This window comes from Oryctolagus cuniculus, chromosome 1 (assembly GCF_964237555.1).
Source record: "Oryctolagus cuniculus chromosome 1, mOryCun1.1, whole genome shotgun sequence".
Taxonomy (NCBI): Eukaryota; Metazoa; Chordata; class Mammalia; order Lagomorpha; family Leporidae; genus Oryctolagus; species Oryctolagus cuniculus.
In genome coordinates this window covers 77,396,305-77,418,861 of record NC_091432.1, presented here as the reverse complement: position 1 = coordinate 77,418,861, position 22,557 = coordinate 77,396,305, and the positions used below count along the sequence as shown (strand labels likewise).

At 37.6% G+C, this 22,557-nt stretch overlaps 1 protein-coding gene across 2 annotated transcripts in view; it reads right to left on the bottom strand.

Moving 5' to 3' along the window:
- The window catches only part of EED (embryonic ectoderm development), a 44,049-nt gene that overhangs the window by 13,355 nt on the left and 8,137 nt on the right, over positions 1-22,557 (bottom strand). For both annotated transcript variants that reach the window (XM_002708655.5, XM_070076476.1), the window contains exons 4-9: positions 20,116-20,181; positions 18,952-19,077; positions 17,869-17,950; positions 13,257-13,348; positions 10,563-10,696; positions 8,181-8,286 (exon numbers count right to left, since the gene is read on the bottom strand). In XM_002708655.5, coding sequence (XP_002708701.1) covers positions 8,181-8,286; positions 10,563-10,696; positions 13,257-13,348; positions 17,869-17,950; positions 18,952-19,077; positions 20,116-20,181 — 606 coding nt within the window. The remainder of the gene's footprint in view (positions 1-8,180; positions 8,287-10,562; positions 10,697-13,256; positions 13,349-17,868; positions 17,951-18,951; positions 19,078-20,115; positions 20,182-22,557) is intronic.

The following is a 22,557-nucleotide window of genomic DNA, read 5'->3' as shown; positions in this document are numbered from 1 at the left end:
CTCCAATTAGACTCACAGCTGACTTCTCATCACAAACCCTACAAGCCAGGAGGGAATGGCGAGACATAGCCCAGGTACTAAGAGATAAAAACTGCCAGCCCAGAATATTATACCCTGCAAAGCTCTCATTTGTGAACGAAGGTGAAATTTATTTCACAGCAAACAGAAATTGAAAGAATTTGTTGCCACTCGTCCAGCCCTGCAAAAAATGCTTAAAGATGTGTTACACACAGAAACACAGAAACAAGGTCATCAATTTGAAAGAAGATAAAGGAAGGAAACCTCACAGCAAAAGATCACAGGGAATTCAAAACATATATTAGAAAATATCTTTGGCAAATGGCAGGGCAAAGTTACTACTTATCAATAGTCAAATTGAACGTAAATGGCCTGAACTGTCCAGTTAAAAGACACAGATTGGCTGATTGGGTTAAGGAACAAAACCCATCTATTTGCTGCTTACAAGAAACACATCTTTCCAACAAAGATCCATACAGACTGAAAGTGAAAGGCTGGAAAAAGATATACCATGCCAACAGAAATGAAAAAAGAGCGGGCGTAGCCATCTTAATATCGGACAACATAAACTTTACCAAAAAAACTGTTAGGAGAGACAAAGAGGGGCACTATATAATGATTAAGGGATCCATTCAACAGGAAGATATAATGATTATCAATGTATATGCACCTAATTACAGGGCACCGGTTTATTTAAAGGCTTGTTAAGGGACTTAAAGGGAGACTTAGACTCCAATACAGTAGTACTGGGGGACTTCAATACTCCACTCTCAGAAATAGACAGATCAACTGGACAGAAGATCAACAAGGATACAGTAGATTTAAACGACACTATAGCCCAAATGTATCTAACAGATATCTACAGAACTTTTCATCCTACACATAAAGCATTTACATTCTTCTCAGCAGTACATGGAACCTTCTCTAGGATTGACCACATACTAGGCCATAAAGCAAGTCTCAGCAAATTCAAAAGAATTAGAATAATACGATGCAGCTTCTCAGACCATAAAGGAATGAAGTTGGAAATGAGCAACTCAGGAATCCCTAGAGCATATACAAAAACATGGAGATTGAACAACATGCTCCTGAATGAACAATGGGTCATAGAAGAAATCAAAAGAGAAATCAAAAACTTTCTGGAAATAAATGAGGATAACAGCACAACATACCAAATCTTATGCGATACAGCAAAAGCAGTGTTAAGAGGAAAGTTTATAGCAATAGGTGCCTACATCAAGAAATTGGAAAGGCATCAAATAGATGAGCTTTCAATTAATCTCAAGGATCCAGAAAATCTGCAGCAAACCAGACCCAAATCTAGTAGGAGAAGAGAAATAATTAAAATCAGAGAAGAAATTAACAGGATTGAATCCAAAAAAAAATTACAAAAAATCAGCCAAACGAGGAGCTGGTTTTTTGAAAAAATAACAAAATTGAAACCCCATTGGCCCAACTAACTAAAAAGAAAAGACCCAAATCAATAAAATCAGAGATGAAAAAGGAAATGTAACAACAGACACCACAGAAATAAAAAGAATCATCAGAAATTACTACAAGGACTTGTATGCCAGCAAACAGGGAAACCTATCAGAAATGGATAGATTCCTGGACACATGCAATCTACCTAAATTGAACCAGGAAGACATCGAAAACCTAAACAGACCCATAACTGAGACAGAAATTGAAACAGTAATAAAGGCCCTCGCAACAAAGAAAAGCCCAGGACCAGATGGATTCACTGCTGAATTCTACCAGACATTTAAAGAAGAACTAACTCCAATTCTTCTCAAACTATTCAGAACAATCGAAAAAGAGGGAATCCTCCCAAATTCTTTTTAGGAAGCCAGCATCACCTTAATTCCTAAGCTGGAAAAAGAAGCAGCATTGAAAGAGAATTACAGAACAATATCCCTGATGAACATAGATGCAAAAATCCTCAATAAAATTCTCGCCAATAGAATGCAACAACACATCAGAAAGATCATCCACCCAGACCAAGTGGGATTTATCCCTGGTATGCAGGGATGGTTTAATGTGCGCAAAACAATCAATGTGATACACCACATTAACAGACTGCAGAAGAAAAACCATATGATTATCTCAATAGACGCAGAGAAAACATTTGATAAAATCCAACACCCTTTCATGATGAAAACTCTAAGCAAACTGGGTATGGAAGGAACATTCCTCAATACAATCAAAGCAATCTATGAAAAACCCATGGCCAGCATCCTATTGAATGGGGAAAAGTTGAAAGCATTTCCACTGAGATCTGGTACCAGACAGGGATGTCCACTCTCACCACTGCTATTCAATATTGTTCTGGAAGTTTTAGCCAGAGCTATTAGGCAAGAAAAAGAAATTAAAGGGATATAAATTGGGAAGGAAGAACTCAAACTATCCCTCTTTGCAGATGATATGATTATTTAGGAGACCCAAAGAACTCTACTAAGAGACTATTGGAACTCATAGAAGACTTTGGCAAAGTAGCAGGATATAAAATCAATGCACAAAAATCAACAGCCTTTGTATACACAGACAATGCCACGGCTGAGAAAGAACTGCTAAGATCAATCCCATTCACAATAGCTACAAAAACAATCAAATACCTTGGAATAAGCTTAACCAAGGACGTTAAAGATCTCTACGATGACAATTACAAAACCTTAAAGAAAGAAATAGAAGAGGATACCAAAAAATGGAAAAATCTCCCTGTCATGATTGGGAGAATCAATATCATCAAGATGTCCATTCTCCCAAAAGCAATTTATACATTCAATGCAATACCAATCAAGATACTGAAGACCTTCTTCTCAGATCTGGAAAAAATGATGCTGAAATTCATATGGAGACACAGGAGACCTCGAATAGCTAAAGCAATCTTGTACAACAAAAACAAAGGTGGAGGCATCACAATACCAGATTTCAGGACATACTACAGGGCAGTGGTAATCAAAACAGCATGGTACTGGTACAGAAAGAGATGGATAGACCAATGGAACAGAAAAGAAACACCAGAAATCAATCCAAATATCTACAGCCAAGTTATATTTGATCAAGGATCCAAAACCAATCCCTGGAGTAAGGACGGTCTATTCAATAAATGGTGCTGGGAAAATTGGATTTCCACGTGCAGAATCATGAAGCAAGACCCCTACCTTTCATCTTACACAAAAATTCACTCAACATGGATTAAAGATCTAAATCTATGACCCAACACCATCAAATTATTAGAGAGCATTGGAGAAACCCTGCAAGATAAACGTACCAGCAAAGACTTCTTGGAAAAGACCCCGGAAGCACAGGCAGTCAAAGCTAAAATTAACATTTGGGATTGCATCAAATTGAGAAGCTTCTGTACTTCAAAAGATAGTCAGGAAAGTGAAGAAATATTTGCAAACCATGCAACAGATAAAGGATTGATAACCAGAATCTACAAAGAAATCAAGAAACTCCACAACATCAAAACAAACAACCCACTTAAGAGATGGACCAAGATAAAGGTACTGGCAAAGACTTCTTGGAAAAGACCCCGGAAGCACAGGCAGTCAAATCCAAAATTAACATTTGGGATTGCATCAAATTGAGAAGTTTCTGTACTTCAAAAGAAACAGTCAGGAAAGTGAAGAGGCAACCCACAGAATGGGAAAAAATATTTGCAAACTATGCAACAGATAAAGGGTTGATAACCAGAATCTACAAAGAAATCAAGAAACTCCACAACATCAAAACAAACAACCCACTTAAGAGATGGGCCAAGGACCTCAATAGACATTTTTCAAAAGAGGAAATCCAAAGGGCCAACAGACACATGAAAAAATGTTCAAGATCACTAGCATTCAGGGAAATGCAAATCAAAACCACAATGAGGTTTCACCTCACCCCGGTTAGAATGCCTCACATTCAGAAATCTACCAACAATAGATACTGGAGAGGATGTGGGGAAAAAGGGACACTAACCCACTGTTGGTGGGAATGCAAACTGGTTAAGCCACTATAGAAGTCAGTCTGGAGATTCCTCAGAAACCTGAATATAATCCTACCATACAACCCAGCCATCCCACTCCTTGGAATTCACCCAAAGGAAATGAAATTGGCAAACAAAAAAGCTGTCTCCACATTAATGTTTACTGCAGCTCAATTCACAATAGCTAAGACCTGGAACCAACCCAAATGCCCATCAATGGTAGACTGGATAAAGAAATTATGGGACATGTACTCTACAGAATACTATACAGCAGTCAAAAACAATGAAACCCGGTCATTTGCAACAAGATGGAGGAATCTGGAAAACATCATGCTGAGTGAATTAAGCCAGTCCCAAAGGGACAAATATCATATGTTCTCCCTGATCGGCGACAACTAACTGAGCACCAAAGGGGAAACCTGTTGAAGTGAAATGGACACTATGAGAAACAGTGACTTGATCAGCTCTTGGCCTGACTGCTGATGTACAATGTAATACTTTATCCATTTTAGTATTTTTTTTGTTTTGTTCTAGAACTATTGGTTGAACTCTGTAATTAACACACAATTATTCTTAGGTGTTTAAATTTAACTGAAAAGTGATCCCTGTTTAATATAAGAGTGGGAATAAGAGAGGGAGGAGATGTACAATTTGGGACATGCTCAATCGGACTTGCCCCAAATGGTGGAGTTGGAAATGTGCCAGGGGATTCCAATTCAATCCCATCAAGGTGGCATGTACCAATGCCATCTCACTAGCCCAAGTGATCAACTTCAGTTCACAATTGATCACACTGATAGGTCTAAGAGTCAAAGGGATCACACAAACAAGACTAGTGTCTGCTAATACTAACTGATAGAATCAAAAAGGGAGAGAACGATCTAACATGGGAATCGGGATACACAGCAGACTCAAAGAATGGCAGATGTCCTAAACAGCACTCTGGCCTCAGAGCCCATGAGAGTATTTTAGGCATGGAAAGCCAAGACACTCTGGAAAAAAAAAAAAAAAGAAGAAGAAGACCTAAATGAAAGATCTCTGCAAGTGAGATACCAGTGGAAAGAACGGGGCCATCAAAAAAGGAGGCACCTTCCTCTCAAGGGAGGAGGGAACTTCCACTTTGACTATGACCCTGTCAGAAAAAGATCAAAGTCGGCAAACCCAAAAGGCCTCCAATACCTTGGCAACTCATGACTAGAGCCTAGGGAGATTCCGGATGCCATAAACAAGAGTGTCAAATTGTTAAGTCAACAACAGGAGTCACTGTGTACTTACTTCTCATGTGGGATCTGTCCTTAATGTGTTGTCCAATGTGAAGTAATGCTATAACTAGTACTGAAACAGTATTTTTACACTTTGTGTTTCTGTGTGGGTGCAAACTGATGAAATCTTTACTTAATGTATGCTAAACTGATCTTCTGTATATAAAGAGAATCGAAAATGAATCTTGATGTGAATGGAATGGGAGAGGGAGTGGGAGATGGGAGGGGTGCAAGTGGGATGGAAATATTGGGGGGGGCGAAGCAAATGTAATTCATGAACTGTACTTTGTAAATTTATATTTACTAAATAAAAAAAGAAAGAAATAAAATAGTCTCTACTTGCAGATAATATGATGGTCTATACAGAAAACCCAAACGAAATAACCAAAAAATCCTTTGAGAATAAGCATTTTATCTAAGTTGTAGGATTAAAGATCAATATGCAAATAATTGTTTAACTTCATACTAGCTAACATATTCAAATGGAAACCAAAAATCCATTCATAACTACTAAGAAAAGAAGAAATTCTTAGATGTAATATTAACAAAGGAAAAGCAAGACTTGTATGTCAAAAACTATAACACATGGATGATAAAAATCAAAATCTCAACAAGAGTTTTTTAAACAAGGACAAGATTATTCTGAAATTTATGGAAAGACAAAGTAACTAATTATTAACAAAGGTACAAAAGTAATTCAATGGAGAAAGTATATTCTTTAAAACACTGGAAAAACTGCATATCTATAGAAAAAAATATGAACTTCATTCTAAGCCTCAAAACTTACAAAACATGTAAATGATGATCCTTAAAATAATTTTTTAAGTCAATAAGTTATATTTCATAAGTTATAAACATTTTCTCCATGAAAGATCCTGTTAAGAGGATGAAAAAGACAAGCCACAGATCAGAAGAACTATTTGCAAACTATGTATCTGACACAAGATTCAAATTGAGAATATATTAAGAATTCAAAACTCAACAGTTTAAAACTAAAAAATAATCCAATAGAAAACGAGCAAGAGATATGAAGAGACATCACTCAAAAGGACAAATGGATGGGAACTAAGCAAATGAGAAAGATGTTCAACATCACTAGACATCAGGAAAATGCAAATTAAGACCATGATGAGCTATCATTACACTCCTATCAGAACAGCCAAAATAAAAAATAATGACAATACCAAACACTGGCGAAGATTTGGAGACACTGGATCTCTCATGCTTTGCTGGTGGGAATGTAAAATGGTACAGCCACTCTGGAAAATAGTTTGGTAGTTTCGTAAAAAAACTAACAAACGTAACCATGACCCAGCAACTGCCCTCCTAGGCATTTATCCCAGAAAAATGAAAACTTAAGTCCACACAAAAACATGTGTATCACTGTTCAATAGTAGCTTTATTTGTAATAGCCCCAAACTGGAAACAACCAAAAGATATATATTAGATGGTTAAATAAACTGTGGAGGGACAGCCATACCACTGACTACTACTCAAAAACAAAAACGGAGAACTACTAATACAGGAACAACTTGGATACATCTCAAGGGCATTATACAGGAAGAGAGAGGAAAAAAAAGTATTAAAAGATTATAAACAAATATTTTTGAAATGACAAAAATTTCACATGATAAAATGACACAGAAACATACACACAATGAAACTGACACAATGTCAATTTCCTGGAGTTGACACTGTTTTATAGAAGATAAAATCTCTGAAGCTTCCTGTGATTCTAGTTTAAGATCAAGAGTTTAAGGGGAAAAAACTGTACAATTATACCTATAAGGCCAAGAAAAATATAAATCAGGTTCTGTTCAAGAAAATATGAAATACCCTGAAATCCACATTAAGAAACTGGAAGGCAATTTTTCAGAATTTGATAATCTCACATGTTCAGATAGTATCACCAGTAACTTCTTTAAATAATACATACACACACACACACACACACACACACACACTGTGTACTTTAAAAAGTTCACAGGAAATGAAATTTTTTAAAGTTCATTTTACTACAAAAACATTTGAAATTCATGCATGTTTCATAGCATAAATCTTCCATGAGTTTTTAAGACCCCTCTCAAATACATGAATTTCAAAAAAAAAAAAATTTACACAAAAATTTATCTGTCAATTCCATTTCCCATAAACTTTTATAGTACCTGTATATACATACATATATATAGTAATCCCTTGATGTCCATGTGGGATTATTTCTAAGACTCCTCCCTACCCACATAGCAAAATCCACAGATTTTCATGTCCCTTACATAAAATGGCATTTTTGCATATAATCTAAACAAATCATCCTTTATACTTTAAAAAATCTCTACATTACTCACAACACCTATTACAATGTAAATGCTATGTGAATAGTTGCTATACTGTATTGTTAAGAGACTAATGAGAAATAAAACAGCCTGTATGTATTCACTATAGATACAATTTTCTTTTTCCTGAATACTTTTAATCCATGTTAGTTGAATCCATGGATATGGAACCCACGGATACAAACAGCCAACTGCATATTTCTCTCTCCAAAAACACGCCAGGGCAGGGCCTGGTAAACTGCAGCCTGTGAGCCAACACCAGCCTTTGCAAATAAAATTTTATTGTGATGGATGCAAATATATGAAAACAAAACACCTGCTGTTTTTCACTATTTTGTAGTAACACTGCATATCAGAGAACATCACCACTTTATAAGTGACAATTCTCATCTTACCTGAACACAAAGAATTATAACTCACTGGAATGTTTTATACCTAAAACAAATTTCCAAATCTACGAAAATGAGGCTTTATATGAAAAAAACAATTTTCCACCTACCATTCATTATTATAACTACATAAGAAACTGTGTGTAGTTCCTGCAAAATTCCAACACACATGTAATATGTGGAAGTGCAGCTTAACCAGTTACCATACCTTGGAAAGTATCAAATCGCCTAACCATCGCACACAATCAACATAATTCCTGTGTATGTCTCTGGTAGAAAAGTCAGGGAAGTGGATTTTCTGCGAAATAAATGGCCTAAAGGAAGAATGAAAATTTAAAAAGTTAAAAGAAAAAACATACAGCACAGTCATACTAACTTTCAGTTTTATATTAATAAAACTTTGAAAAACAAATTATGATTATTAATTCCTCTGATCCCAGATAACTGAATAACTTATCTGTTTATTGAAAGCTAAAGTCTCCACCTTTTGTTTCTTTGTTTCCTTGCACTGTAAGCTTTCAAATTCAATTTTTTGTCCCATGATATTTAGAGAAATGGCATCTTCATGCTTGTTACCACATATAGCCCCAAATTAATTACTTTAATTCTTGCTGTCCCAACCAATGATGAAAGAGATGTGACAGCAGAAGTGAAATTTTCTCATAGAAAAATATTAGGTTACCTACTCAATCACTTAAAATTAAGCACTAATGGTTCAGGAAGTCAACAAACCTAGGATATTTCAAAAGATAGTCATCTTTCCAGGAATAAGCAACATTCCAAAGACTTGACATAAAGAGCTTTCCAAAAATGAAGATGTGGAGCCATTTTTTAAATTTAAAGATTCTTTTGGGGAGGAGTTAGTGTTTGGCTCAACAGTCAAGATGACCCTTGGGAAGTCCACATCCCACATCGATGTGCCTGGTTTTGAATTCTGGCTCCATATCCAATTCCAGCTTCTTGCTGGTGTGACTCCTGGATGCAGCAAGTATGGCCTACATACTTAAGTCACTACCACTCATGTGAGATGAAGTTCCAGACACCTGGTTTCACTCTGGCCCACCCCTAGCTGTTGCAGGGATTTGGAGAATGAACCAGCAGATGGAAGATCTCCCTCCCTCTGTCTCTCAAAGAAATATAAGTAAACAATCTGAAAGGTGTTAGTGAGAAGACAAACAAGACAAGCTACTACCAATTGTTAAGTTAGCAACACATCCAACATTTCTAATCCACTGAGTGATTCAGCTTTTATAATGAAATAACTGTAGAATATGGTGTGCCATGAATTAGTTATTGTAAGCAATTCACATGTCCTCTCTTTACCTTTTCCTCTCTCATATGTCTAAAGCACCTCATCAAAAACATTCTTCCATTTCAAATTTTGGGATCTTTTGTTTGCTAAAACATTAAAATTATTAATGATCTAAGTTCCTAACTCTGCTGTAATTATGCTAATAACATTTAGTTAAGCACACAATAATACAATCTTATGGCTAAACTTTCTCAGAAAAGACCAGCATTAACTCTGTTATTTTCTGTAAGCTGTTAAATATAATTTGTATTTATTTCACATATAGAAAATAACCTAAAATATGAATCTATATTTTACTAATTCCTAGCATTTTAAAGTAGGAATCTGAAAGTTGGACTAATTCTTAAATTCTAGACAGTTAACAGCATTAAGAATTGAAGCATTTCAAAAAATTACTTAAAAAGCTGAAAAATTCCTCATCCCATAGTACCATAGAGAAAGGCTCCTGTGCTTGAATTTTCTCCAATTAAGTGATTCTCACTTAGAGGAAAGCATATTATGAATTGAAACTAAGAATCCTATTTTAAAAGATTAGTTTACTGCTTTGAATTAGAATTTGTGAAAAGGTATCCCTTATTCTCTGTATTCCACAGAAATTTTGGAGTGATTTAAATGCGTACATTTATAACTTAAAAGGCCAAGTATATACAAACCTAAATAAAAGTAAGTGAAATAAGTTAATTTATTAAAATGAAAACAAAATTTAAGGGGGAATGGGGAAACTGAGCTACAAACATTAAAAATAATGGCTCCCATTTAAAACAGATTAATTTTATGGCATGTAAATTATACTTTAAACTTATTAAGGGAGCAGCCATTTAGCTTAGCATTATGATGTCCACCACAAATATCAGAGTGCCTGGGTTCAAAATCTTGACTGATCCTGACTCCAGCTTCCCAATAACGCCGGCTTTAAGAGGCAGTGGTGATGACAAAAGTAACTGAGCTCCTGTCACTCAGGTGGGAGACTTGAACTGCTTTCTCAGTTCCTGGCTCTGGCCCCTACCCAGCCCTGGCCTTGTGGGCATCCGGGGAGTGAACCAACAGATGGGAGCTATCTGTTTCTCTCTGCCTCTCAAATAAAAAGTAATTAAAAATCTTTTTTAAGTTTCTGAAAATGGGACATCTAAACTGAATGCTGGATACTTATCCAAAGGAGTGTCAAGTTAATGGAAAATTCATATTAACTTTTTAATTTTTCATGAGCTTCTATAACAATTTTGGGAAAAAGTAAAGCACATCTGTTAACAGTACCACAAGGCAAATTACAACTGTTACCTGTTAGTTTTATTTGGATTATAATCATAAGATTCTTTAATTGCATTCATCATTCTCTTTGAATTGATCCTCCAAAGTTTAAGAGAGTGATCCATACCACAGGACATTATTTTTTCACCCAAAAGATCATAATCCTATATGTAAAACAGAAAAAGTTTAAGTATATAAATTATAGTCCCAAATTATATTTATCCAATTTTCACCTGTTATCTAGTGAAAATTGTATTTCAAATCACAATATTAACAGTATTTTGGGTTTCATCCATGTAGGCCATAAGTGGGAGTTAGAGTGGACATTTGGCCTAGCAGTAAAGATGCCACTTGAGATGCCCACATCCCATATGTGCCTGGATTTTGAGTCTCCTGCTATCAGTTTCCTATTAATGTGCACCCTGGGAAGCAGCAGGTGATGCTGGTTTAAGTACTTAGATCCCTACCACCCACAAGGGAGGTCTGGATTGCATTCTGGCCCTAGTTTCTGCCTGGCCTAGTTCTGGCTGTTACAGGCATGAGAAGGGTAAACTCTCTCTGCCCCTCAAATTAAGAAAGAAGAAACACAATTACAGAGTTGACTACTGTTTTAAGTGGTTTGTCACCATCAGAGTTTATGAGTTTTGAATATAGAAGACAAAAAAGTAAATTACTTAAATTTACTTTGAATTTATTTAATATATTTACACATTTCTGTTGATTGATTTTGAAGGTAAACTGCATGCTGAAGTAAAATTATTGTACGACACAAAGAGATGAATAGTAATATTACTTTTCTTAATTCTAACTAAGCAATGAAACCGACATATGCATATGAGACATCAGGAATCCTTAAACAACCTTTAAGTCAAAATATATCAATGTTAACACTGGTTTTAAAATTCACTTTTTAAATAAAAAAGAAATTTAAAATGCAAACAGAATTTAACTTTTTCATTTACTTTTTACTAATATTTAATAAGACATCTAACAGGTCATCTATTTTAACAGCCCTATTGCAGAGTTAGACACTGAAGCCCAGAAATGCCACTTAATTTAGTACAAGGCACCTAATGAGTTAATGAAAATCTCACATTGATCCTTCCAGCAGTGTACTCCTTCATTACAGAGATACATATTGTTTCCTGCTCTAACTTCAACAAATAATAATAGAGTTCTACAGGAGAATACTTATTCTTACCAATTTATTTTGTAATACTCCAACCTTAAAGTAATTCTAAGTATTGCTGTTTTATAGGTGCCTAAGAGATTTAGGTTTGGTGTTTGAGTTCACTAATCTGGTCACTGCTACTTCTACTACCATCAATAGCAACAAGACATCCTTAGAGGCAGTAGCTCTAAGTTAGAGCTCTTAATAAAGGTAAGTACACTTGGATCTTACTTCAACGTTTAGAAAATGCAAGTAGACACAGTATTCTAATGTAGGTATAAGTATCACAAACTCCAGCCAGAGGAATATTTTAGTACCTCCAGTTTGGGGGCCAGCATTATGGTTCAGCAAACTAAGCAACAACCTGCAATACTGGCATCCCATATAGGTGCCAGGTTTGAGTCCTGGCTGCTCCACTTCCAATGTGGCTCCCTGCTAATGCACCTGGGAAAGCAGGGGAAAATGGCCTAAGTCCTTGGGCTTTTGCATCCTGGGCTAGTGGCTTAGGCCTGGCCCAGCCCTTGCTGTTGTGGCCATTTGGAGAATGAATGAGCAAATGGAAGACCTCCTCCCTCCTGCTCTGTAACTCTTTCAAATAAATAAATCTATTTTTAAATTTTTTATTAATTTTTTATTTTTTAAAAAATCGAAATAAATCTAATGAGCTATACATGGAACACAATAAAGCCAAAATATAAAAGTCTGAAATGTGACTAAAAACACTTGTATTATAACACATCAATGGATTATAATACATTAACATAAAGCTAACAGTGATCTTTCAATGTAATCAACTGTTGGTCTTGTGTAACACTAGGCCATGTAAAGGAGTGGAAACAGGATGAACACAATAAAAACTTCTTAAAAGTGGGTAACTTGGGGCCAGTGCCGGGGTGTGGTGGATAAAGCTGCCCTCTGTGACTCTGGCATCCCATATGGGTGACAGTTCATGTCCTAGCTGCTCCACTTTTGATCCAGCTCCCTGCTAATGACCTGGGAAAAGCAGCAGAAGATGGCCCAAGTGTTTGGGCCTCTGCCACCCACATGGATGACCTGGATAAAGCTCCTAGCTTCAGCTTGGCCCAGCCCTGGCTGTTGCAGTCATCTGGGGAGTGAAGCAGTAGACAGAAGATCTGTCTTTCCCTCTCTCTATATAATTCTTTCAAATAAATAATTAAATCTTAAAGGGAGGTAATATACATTTCAACTTTATAGAAAAGATGAATTTTCTAATGGCTAAGAGAAGCAGTAAAACGTTAGCTTGGTGATTTTATAGTAAAAGGAAAGGAGTAAGTTCACACTGTCCTTTCAAGAGAATCCAGGTATTGATATAAATCAAAGAGCAGGCAATTTTAAACAAAAGCAAAATCAAGCTTTCTGGTTTGATTTATTTCTTCACCTGTAAGACTAAAATCTTGTATGTAAAACAGTAAAATGACTGCTTGGTAGGTTATGTGAAAGAAACACATGCTTTCTTGTAAGGACAGAGCTCCATAGGGACTGTTTATAGCTTTGTAAATTTGCAGGTCACTCTCCTGAAACTTTCAACTTACAGCACTTAGAACTTCATCTCTGTGCCCCTCTACGCCACCAAATATTGCCACAAGAGTGTCCGTCTGGATATTCCATAATCGTAAAGCATGATCTAGGATGAAAGTACATAACATTAGGATAAACCTTTATCATTAACTACTCTGAACTTTAACTTACAACTGCTTGCACATCAGAGCCCCAGTTACTGTGAATTTTAACACATCCTCAAACTAACAAAAATTTAAAAAATTTGAATTCTGGCATAGAAATGACTAGGAACGGAATTCATATTAAAAAATAAAATATTTACATGACATGTAGATTTGAAAGTATTTACATGAAATGCAAATTGTAAATATTTATGTGATCTTAAATATTTTAAGCCTAATTACCTCAAGTAATTTTCTTTAAACAATATAAATTGATGGAGATATACTTTTGAGATGAGAAAATAAGTACCTAGGGACTTGACAAATAATTTTAAGATATATTTTATTTATTTGAAGGAGTTACAGAAAGAGGTAGGGAAAGATAGAGAAAGAGAGAAAGAGAGAAAGAGAGAAAGAGAGAGAGAGACAGAGAAGGTAGGTCCTCCATCTGCTAGTGCATTCCCCAAATGGCTGCAATGGCCAGAGCTGAGCCAATCTGAAGCCAGGAGCCAGGAGCTTCTTCAGGACTCCCACGTGGATGCAGAGGCCTAAGGACTTGGGCCATTCTTTGCTGCTGGATTCCCAGGTGTATTAGCAGGGAGCTTGATCGGAAGAGGAGCACCCATATGGGATGTGGATGCAGCAGGCTGGGGCTTTAACCTGCTGAGCCACAGCACCAGCCCCAACAAATAATTTTTTATTTTGCCATACAGGATACTATCCTTTCCTTTTACCACATTCACACTAACACATTGAAGAGGACTAAACAGATTCATAAGATTTCTACAGTAACACTAAAATATGATTGAAAACTACATACATTGTGACAACTTAATGATAGTCCTCCTTTATTACACAGCTGTAATTTGGGCACTTTTTTTTCATCAAACATCAGCAAAAACTGTACAGCAAGAGATGTAACACAGGAGATTTAAATATAACTGACTGAACTATGTAACATTAGCACATTACATAAATAAAGCCAACTGGAATATATTGTATCAAGAGTAGAAATTAATACTGCTTTGAAGATTTCTTGATTCCAGTGTGTACAAGTTTTCGTGTGGACATGTTTTCATTTCTCTTGGAAAATCAGAGATACTTCCCTAGGACTAGGGACCCTATGTTTAATATTTTGAGGAATCCCCAACATTTTTTTCCTTTTTTTTTTTTAAAGATTTTATTTATTTATTTGAGAGGTAGAGTTACAGACAGTGAGGGAGAGGGAGAGAGAGAAAGGTCTTCCATCCGTTGGTTCACTTTCCAAATGGCTGCAGCAGCTATAGTTGCACCCATCCAAAACCAGGAGCCAGGTGCTTCCTCTCGGTGTCCCATGCGGGTGCAGGGCCCCAAGCACCTGGGCCATCTTCTATTGCTTTCCCAGGCCACAGCAGATAGCTGGATCGGAAGAGGAGCAGCCAGGACTAGAACCGGCGCCCATATGGGATGCCGATGCAGGAGGCGCAGGATTAACCTACTGTGCCATGGCACCAGCCCCCCAAAAATTTTTTTCAAAGTAGTTACATTCTACATTTCCACTAGCAAAGTTTGAGAGTATTCCAATTTCTCTACATTCCAGGCAACACCTCTATCTGACATTTTCATTATAACTATCTTAAGTAGGTGTGAAGTATCACACTGTAGTTTTGATTTATATTTCCCTAATGACTAATGATGTTGACCATTTCTCATGTGCTTATTGGCCACTTGTACATGTTCTCTGGAGAAGCATCTATTGAGAACTTTTTATCTATAAGTTATATTGTCTTTCTGCTGTTGGTAAGAATTTTTAGTGTTAGAGAAATGACTTACATTTTCTCCTCTTCTGTACATTATCTTTTTCCATTCTTGATGCTATCATTTTTAAGTAAAATTTCTATTCACTCTAAAGCTGTTTGAGTTAAAAAACACTTGTAGGAACTGGTGCGGTGGCTCAGTGGGTTGAGCCTCCCTCTACAGCACTGGCATTCTATATGGATGCCAGTTCAAGTTCCGGCTGCTCCACTTCTAATCCAACTCCCTGCAAATAATATGACCCAAGTGCTTGAGCCTCTGCACCCACGTGGGAGACCCTGATGAAGCTGCTGGTTCCTGGCTTCAGCCTGGCCCTGCCCTGGCCATTGTGGCCATTTGGGAAGTGAACAAGTGGATGGAAGATCTCTTTCTTTTTCAAATAAATAAATCTTTAAATAATAAATAAATAACAATCTTACTAATGGGGAAGATCAACTTTGTTAAAAGTTGTGTCAAGTGTGGCCAGCGCTATGGGTTAGCAGGTAAAAGCTGCCTGCTATGCCCGCATCCCATATGGGTGCCAGTTGAGTCCTGGCTGCTCCACTTTTGATCCAGCTCCCTGCTAATGTGCCTGGGAAAGCAGTGGAAGATGGCCCAACTGCTTGGGCCCTGCACCCATGTAGGAGTCCTAAAGAAGTCCCTGGCTCCTGGCTTGGATTGGCTCAGCTCCAGCTATTGCGGCCATTTGGAGAGTGAACCAGTGGATGGAGTATCTCTGACTCTCCTTCTCTGAAACACTTTCAAATCAATGAATCAATCTTAAAAAAAAAAAAAAAATAAGAAAAAAAAAAAAAAAGAAAAGTTGTGTCAGGTGAGGCCAGAGTTGTGGCACAGTAAGTTCAGCTGTAGCTTGTAATGCTAGCATCCCATATTGGACTGCTATTCTGAATCCTAGTTGCTCCACTTCTGATCCAGCTTTCTGCTAATGTACCTGGGAGGCACAGAATGATGGCTCAAGTACTTGGGCCTCAGCCATTCACGTGGGAGACCAGGATGGAGTTCCTGGTTCCTTGTTTTGGCCTGGCGCAGACCTGACTGTTGTGGTCATTTGAGGAGTAAACCAGCAGACAAAGATCTCTTGTTTCTCCTTTTCCTTGTCACTCAGCCTTTCAAATAAATAAATAAATCTTTAAACAAACAAAAAACCTTGTGCCAACTGACGCAATATGGCCTACTCTTAATAAGAGACAAGAAAAACTAATCAGCTCTTTATAGAGGTGATGATTTGAAAATTTAAGCCTTGGTAAGTTACAGAAAAATGGCACTGAAACTTTTTCACGAGTTTTGATTTGAGGATATCCTTCAATCTCAGTAGATTACCGGAGGGGTTATAGGTTTAATAAGCCCAAGGAAAAGACAAACTTAACTAGAATATAGCAGAAATTCAAGGAGAAAAGACAGTCAAGAACAGAATGTAGAAATGACCACCTAACTCACTTCAGAGAGCTAAGAAATAATTAAGAGGCCTGTGTAAACCCAGAATACACTTATAATGCTAAGAAATAATTAAGAGGCCTGTGTAAACTCAGAATACATTTATAATGACAGTATAGGCATAAGGAACAATGCCATACTTTATGGGGAACATGACTAAATAGAATGATGGTGACTGCTAAGGTAATTTGCAAAACTATCTTTAAAACTTTTCAAACTGGGGCCGGTGCCATGGCTCACTTAGTTAATCCTACCCCGCTGTGGTGCCGGCATCCCATATGGGCACCAGGTTCTAAACCCGTTGCTCCTCTTCCAGTCCAGCTCTCTGCTGTAGCCCGGAAGGGCAGTGGAGGATGGCACAAGTGCTTGGGCTCCTGCACCCACATGGGAGACCAGGAAGAGGCACCTGGCTCCTGGCTTCGGATCATCGCAGTGCTGGCCATCACGGCCATTTGGGGAGGAAGGAAGACCTTTCTGTCTCTCTTTCTCACTACCTGTATCTCTACCTGTCAAATAAAAAAAAAAAAAAAGAAAAAGAAAAACTTTTCAAACTGTCATAAACTTGGCAATATACCACTTAAACTGATGAAACAATTAATTACTAAATTGAGGGTAAAGTTCTAGAACCACCACAGTACAACAGAGTAAATAAGGAAAGTAATCCTGAGTACCAGTTATTTTATTTTATTTTTTAAAAGACTTATTTATTTATTTGAAAGGCAGTGTTGCAGAGGCAGAGACAGAAGCAGACAAAGAAAGGGAGAGGTCTTCCATCCGTTGGTTCACTCACTCCCTAGATGGCCACAATGGCCGGAGCTGCACCGATCTAAAGCCGGGAGCTAGGAGCTTCCTCCAGGTCTCCCACACAGGGGCCCAAGGACTTGGGCCATCCTCTATTGCTTTCCATGGCCATAGCAGAGAGCTGGATCAGAAGTAAGAGCGGCCAGGTCTTGAACCGGTGCCCATGTGGAATGCTGGCACTGTAGGTGATGACTTTACCTACTACCCAGCACTGGCCCCTAGCACCATCTAATTTAATCAACCTCAGTGCATTTCTTGGTCCCTTTCCTCAATTCTTGATCTGGAGGTGCCAAAGATTTTTCTACTAAAATTTGTTATAAAAATGATTTTAATTGGTTTTCCCCCCTTACAATATCACTTTTATTTCTCCCTTAGAATATATATATATATACACACATATATGTATGTATGTATGCTCCCAAATAAATAGAAAAGAAATATTTTCTGCTCTTACCTTTACTTACTGATAGGAGAAGATTTGGATCTCTTGGGTGGAATTTCAGCTCATTGATAGCATTCCCATGGCCAACATAATGCTACAATAAATTTAAAACATTTTAAGTCTCATAATTAAGAATCAATAAATTCTTTCAGAGATTACAAAAGAATGAAATAGTTTCACCTGAAGTAATGGTTCTCAGTCTTAGTTACATATTAACATCACCCAACAAACATGAAGGGGGAAAAAACAAAGATGCTTAAGCCTGGAGTACAAATATTCTGATTGGATTACATCAGCGGGGGTTCAGGTATGGGTAGTGTTTATAAAATCCTCAGGTGACTGAAAGTGTGCCTTAAGATTAAAAGGATCCCATTAAAGTGACTTTTCAAAACAGCTCTCATATTCATTTCGAGTTGCTCTTGACTCTACAGCCCCCATTTTGAATGTCCTGAAAAGTGGACTCACTCTTCAGTTATTGTTTTAAACTTCTCAAAGCAAGGCAAGTCAAAAGAGGAAAATGATTTAAAAAGGAAACATTGCAAATATTAACATTTCCCCTATTACTCCTTAACTTGTATTACTCAAATGTGACAAAGGTCTCAAAATACTTTTTAAAAGAAAGTAACAGGGCCAGCGCCACGGCTCACTAGGCTAATCCTCCGCCTTACGGCACTGGCACACCGGGTTCTAGTCCCGGTAGGGGCACCAGATTCTGTCCTGGTTGCCCCTCTTCCAGGCCAGTTCTCTGCTGTGGCCAGGGAGTGCAGTGGAGGATGGCCCAGGTCCTTGGGCCCTGCACCCCATGGGAGACCAGGATAAGTACCTGGCTCCTGCCATTGGATCAGTGCGGTGCGCCGGCCGCAGCGCGCCGGCCACAGCGGCCATTGGAGGGTGAACCAACGGCAAAGGAAGACCTTTCTCTCTGTCTCTCTCTCTCACTGTCCACTCTGCCTGTCAAAAAAAAAAAAAAAAAAAAAGTAACAGGCAAATAACAAATGAGAAATTTTAGTCACTGGTTCCATTAGTTTTAAACACAACAGGACAAGCTTTCAAGGTGTGCCTTCAAAAGATGCAGAATTTAACCAGAAAACCCACCTTTATACACTGCATTGTTATAGGATTAATTATCCTAATTATGCCTCTAGATCCAGCAACAGCTAAAAGAGGATGGCTTGTATTGCTATCATAGGTCCATGCACAAGTGTAAAAGTTTTCATCAGCCTAAGAAATGCCACAGTCAAGAAATGTAATTTGTTTTTGAAAAAGAAACATGCTAATGATTACAATGGAATCCTTCAAAGATCTACTAAACTTTTTCACAGGAAAGCTCTCATTTTTCTTTGTACAACCAATTTTACTTAATGGTGATTATGGGTCTAAAACTCATACCAAATGATCAAACGAAACCACAGTCCCTCCACTCCATTTTATTATTTACCTATTTGTACAACTCTTCTGTGTCACTGTATTGTCAAAAAAAGCCCCAGAAAATATGTAAACAAATGAGCATGGTTTTAATAATACTTTATTTATAATATTTAGTAACATTTAATTATAAAATTACAATACTTAATATTTTTATTTACAAAACAGGTGGCTAGCCTGCAGCTGACCCCCTCTATTTCTCTAGATTTTTTTTTTAAAAATCCATTTTCTGCCCTTTTCTGTGAGAACCTCCCCAAATGGCAACAGGTCAGAAGACATGTTCCTGCCTTGTCTTATATCCTCAAGTTTTCAAATGGATATGGGAGAAATGTCCCATCACCTAGTTTTAATGCTCTAACTCTGCAGCTTTTTACATTTTTCATTTTCTTTTATGAACCCATGTTTTGCAATATTTTATTTTCTAAATAGATCATCTATTTTTTTCCCCTCTAGGCTCTTATGATCTAATACTTGGGATGACTGTTAGTCATGGCCTCCAGTCAATCGAACTTCGTCACTAAAACAATGAAATGACAAAACTTTAGGTAAAATCAGAAGCACAAATTTTAGCTAGTCTCTCTACTAACATTTTCTGTTACTGGATTTCCAATGTTCCCATCTCCAGCCATCTGAGTTCACCCTCACAGCTACCCAACAATGCATTTTAAGGATCAGGAAAACCAGATACCAGGATTCTTCCAATGATGCCAACATTGAAGGACTAGAACTCATAAAATTAAGAGAGGATACACTTTAAATAAATTTAGAAAAATTATGGTGTACTTATTGAAAATAAATCTTTGACCAAAGAAATAAAAAAACAGGAAAGGATACATCAGCATCCACATAAGATTGCAACAACCGGATTTCTCCTTGTGAGTGACATTCATATAAGGTAACCTAATGAAAAAAATAAACACAGTAAATTTCATCTCAAGTATAGAAAACACATCGTTTAGTTTTTACACATATTTTAGTTACAGTTAAGTTTTAGTTTTAAAGATAGCATAGAAACTATTCCCTTAAAACAGCTTCTTTAAACATTAGAAAGCCTTTATAAAGCTTAATGTTTTACACTATATTTACAGTACATTAAATACTATAGCAATAGTTTCTAATCTTTAAAATATTTACTTCAACAATTTAACTATCAACTCTTTTTTTTTTTTTTTTTTTTTTTGACAGAGTGGACAGTGAGAGAGAGAGAGAGAGAGAAAGGTCTTCCTTTGCCGTTGGTTCACCCTCCAATGGCCGCCGCGCTGCGGCAGGAGCACTGCACTGATCCGATGGCAGGAGCCAGGAGCCAGGTGCTTTTCCTGGTCTCCCATGGGGTGCAGGGTCCAAGGACTTGGGCCATCCTCCACTGCACTCCCTGGCCACAGCAGAGAGCTGGCCTGGAAGAGGGGCAACCAGGACAGAATCCGGCGCCCCAACCGGGACTAGAACCCGGTGTGCCAGCGCCGCTAGGCGGAGGATTAGCCTAGTGAGCCGCGGCTCCGGCCATAACTATCAACTCTTTAAAGTGTGAAATGTTTAAAACTCAAAAAACAATTAAGGTTTATCATCATTTAATTAAATTCACAATACAAAGGTCTTGGCTTTGAGGCACAGATGTTGTACAGCTGGATACTAATGCACCTAGGTAACTGATGCCCACTTATCTGGATCCCTGCCACCCACGTGGGAGACCCAAACAGAGTTCCAGCCTGCTGGCTTTGGCTTGGCCCAACCCTGGCTATTGCAGGTATTTGGGGAGCGAACCACAGGATATAGGGTCTCTGTCACTCAATCTTTCAAATAAAAAAAAGCTTAAAAAAAGTCTTTGGGTAGTTTTAGAGCTAATTTAGTAATACTAAATTTCTTTCCATTTTTTCCCTCAAAGCTTATAGTCCCATTATGGAAAAAACCTATAAAATTTTAATAATTATAGTACATAAAAACTGATGATCCTGTATAGCATTATCACTATCTACTAAATTCATAAAATAATCTCTACATAAACATTCTAGGGGCCGGTGCTGTGGCGCAGCAGGTTAATCCTCCACCTACAGTGCTGGCATCCCATATAGGCACCAGTTCTAGTCCTGGCTGCCCCTCTTTCAATCCAGCTCTCTGCTGTGGCCTAAGAAAGCAGTAGAAGATGGCCCAAGTGCCTGGGCCGCTGCACCCACATGGGAGACTGGGAAAAAGCACTTGGCTCCGGCTCCATCCGTTGCGGCCATCTAGGGAGTGAACCAACACAAGGAAGAACTCTCTCTCTCTCTCTCACTGTCTGTAACTCTACCTCTCAAATATATAAATAAACTCTTTATAAGTAAATAAACATTAAAAAAAATCCTCTATATGGATACTAACTAAACATAATGGCTTATGTCTTACAAGATAGTTTTTCATTTTTCCTTTTAAAGAAATCCTAATAGCAGGACTTTTTTATAATTCAAAAAATCATATAACACCTTTCAATGTCATTTTAAATGAGAACAGGTATCCTTTTTGTTAGAAAGCCTAAACACTGCCAATAAACCTACTGAAACACAAATTACATCAGTTCTAGCCACAACCATGGCCACGTTGATAAACTATTACAGTCTCAGGTTTATAATGAACTACTGATCAATGGGTTACATTCCCAAAATGGAAAAAATTTCCTCAACTTTTCCTCCCCATTATCAAGTTAGTTTTGATTGAGACTAGAATATATAAAGACTACAAAACAGAAACAAATATAGGAAACAAGTAGTCATGTCTCTTTATTTTTCTAAGAATCTTTAAAAAATATTTATTTATTTTAGAGGCAGAGTTACAGAGAAAGAGAGAGAGGGAGAGACAGAAAGAGATATACTATCCACTGGTTCACTTTCCAAATTGGTCACAATGGCTGGGGATGGGGTAGGCCAAAGCCAGGAACTTGCAACTCCATATGGGTGTCCCATGTGGGTGGCAAAGGCCCAAGCACTTGGGACATCTGCTGCTGCTTTCCCAGGCACATTTGCAGGGAGCCCAATTTGAAGTGGTGTAGCCAGGACTGAAGCAGGTGCTCACAGAAGATGCTGCTGTCATGGAGGGCGGCTTAATCCACTGCATCTTCATGCAGGCCCCTCTAAGAATTTTAACACAATAACTAAAGCACAACATTTCATTTTACTCAATTAAAGTACCTTATGGAGCATCTGTCAAACTCTCTAGGTAGTGACTTTTATTTGTCAACAACTCATATCCAATTAATTCTGTCAATAACTTATACCCAGTCTATTTCCCCATTTTTTTTTTCTGAGT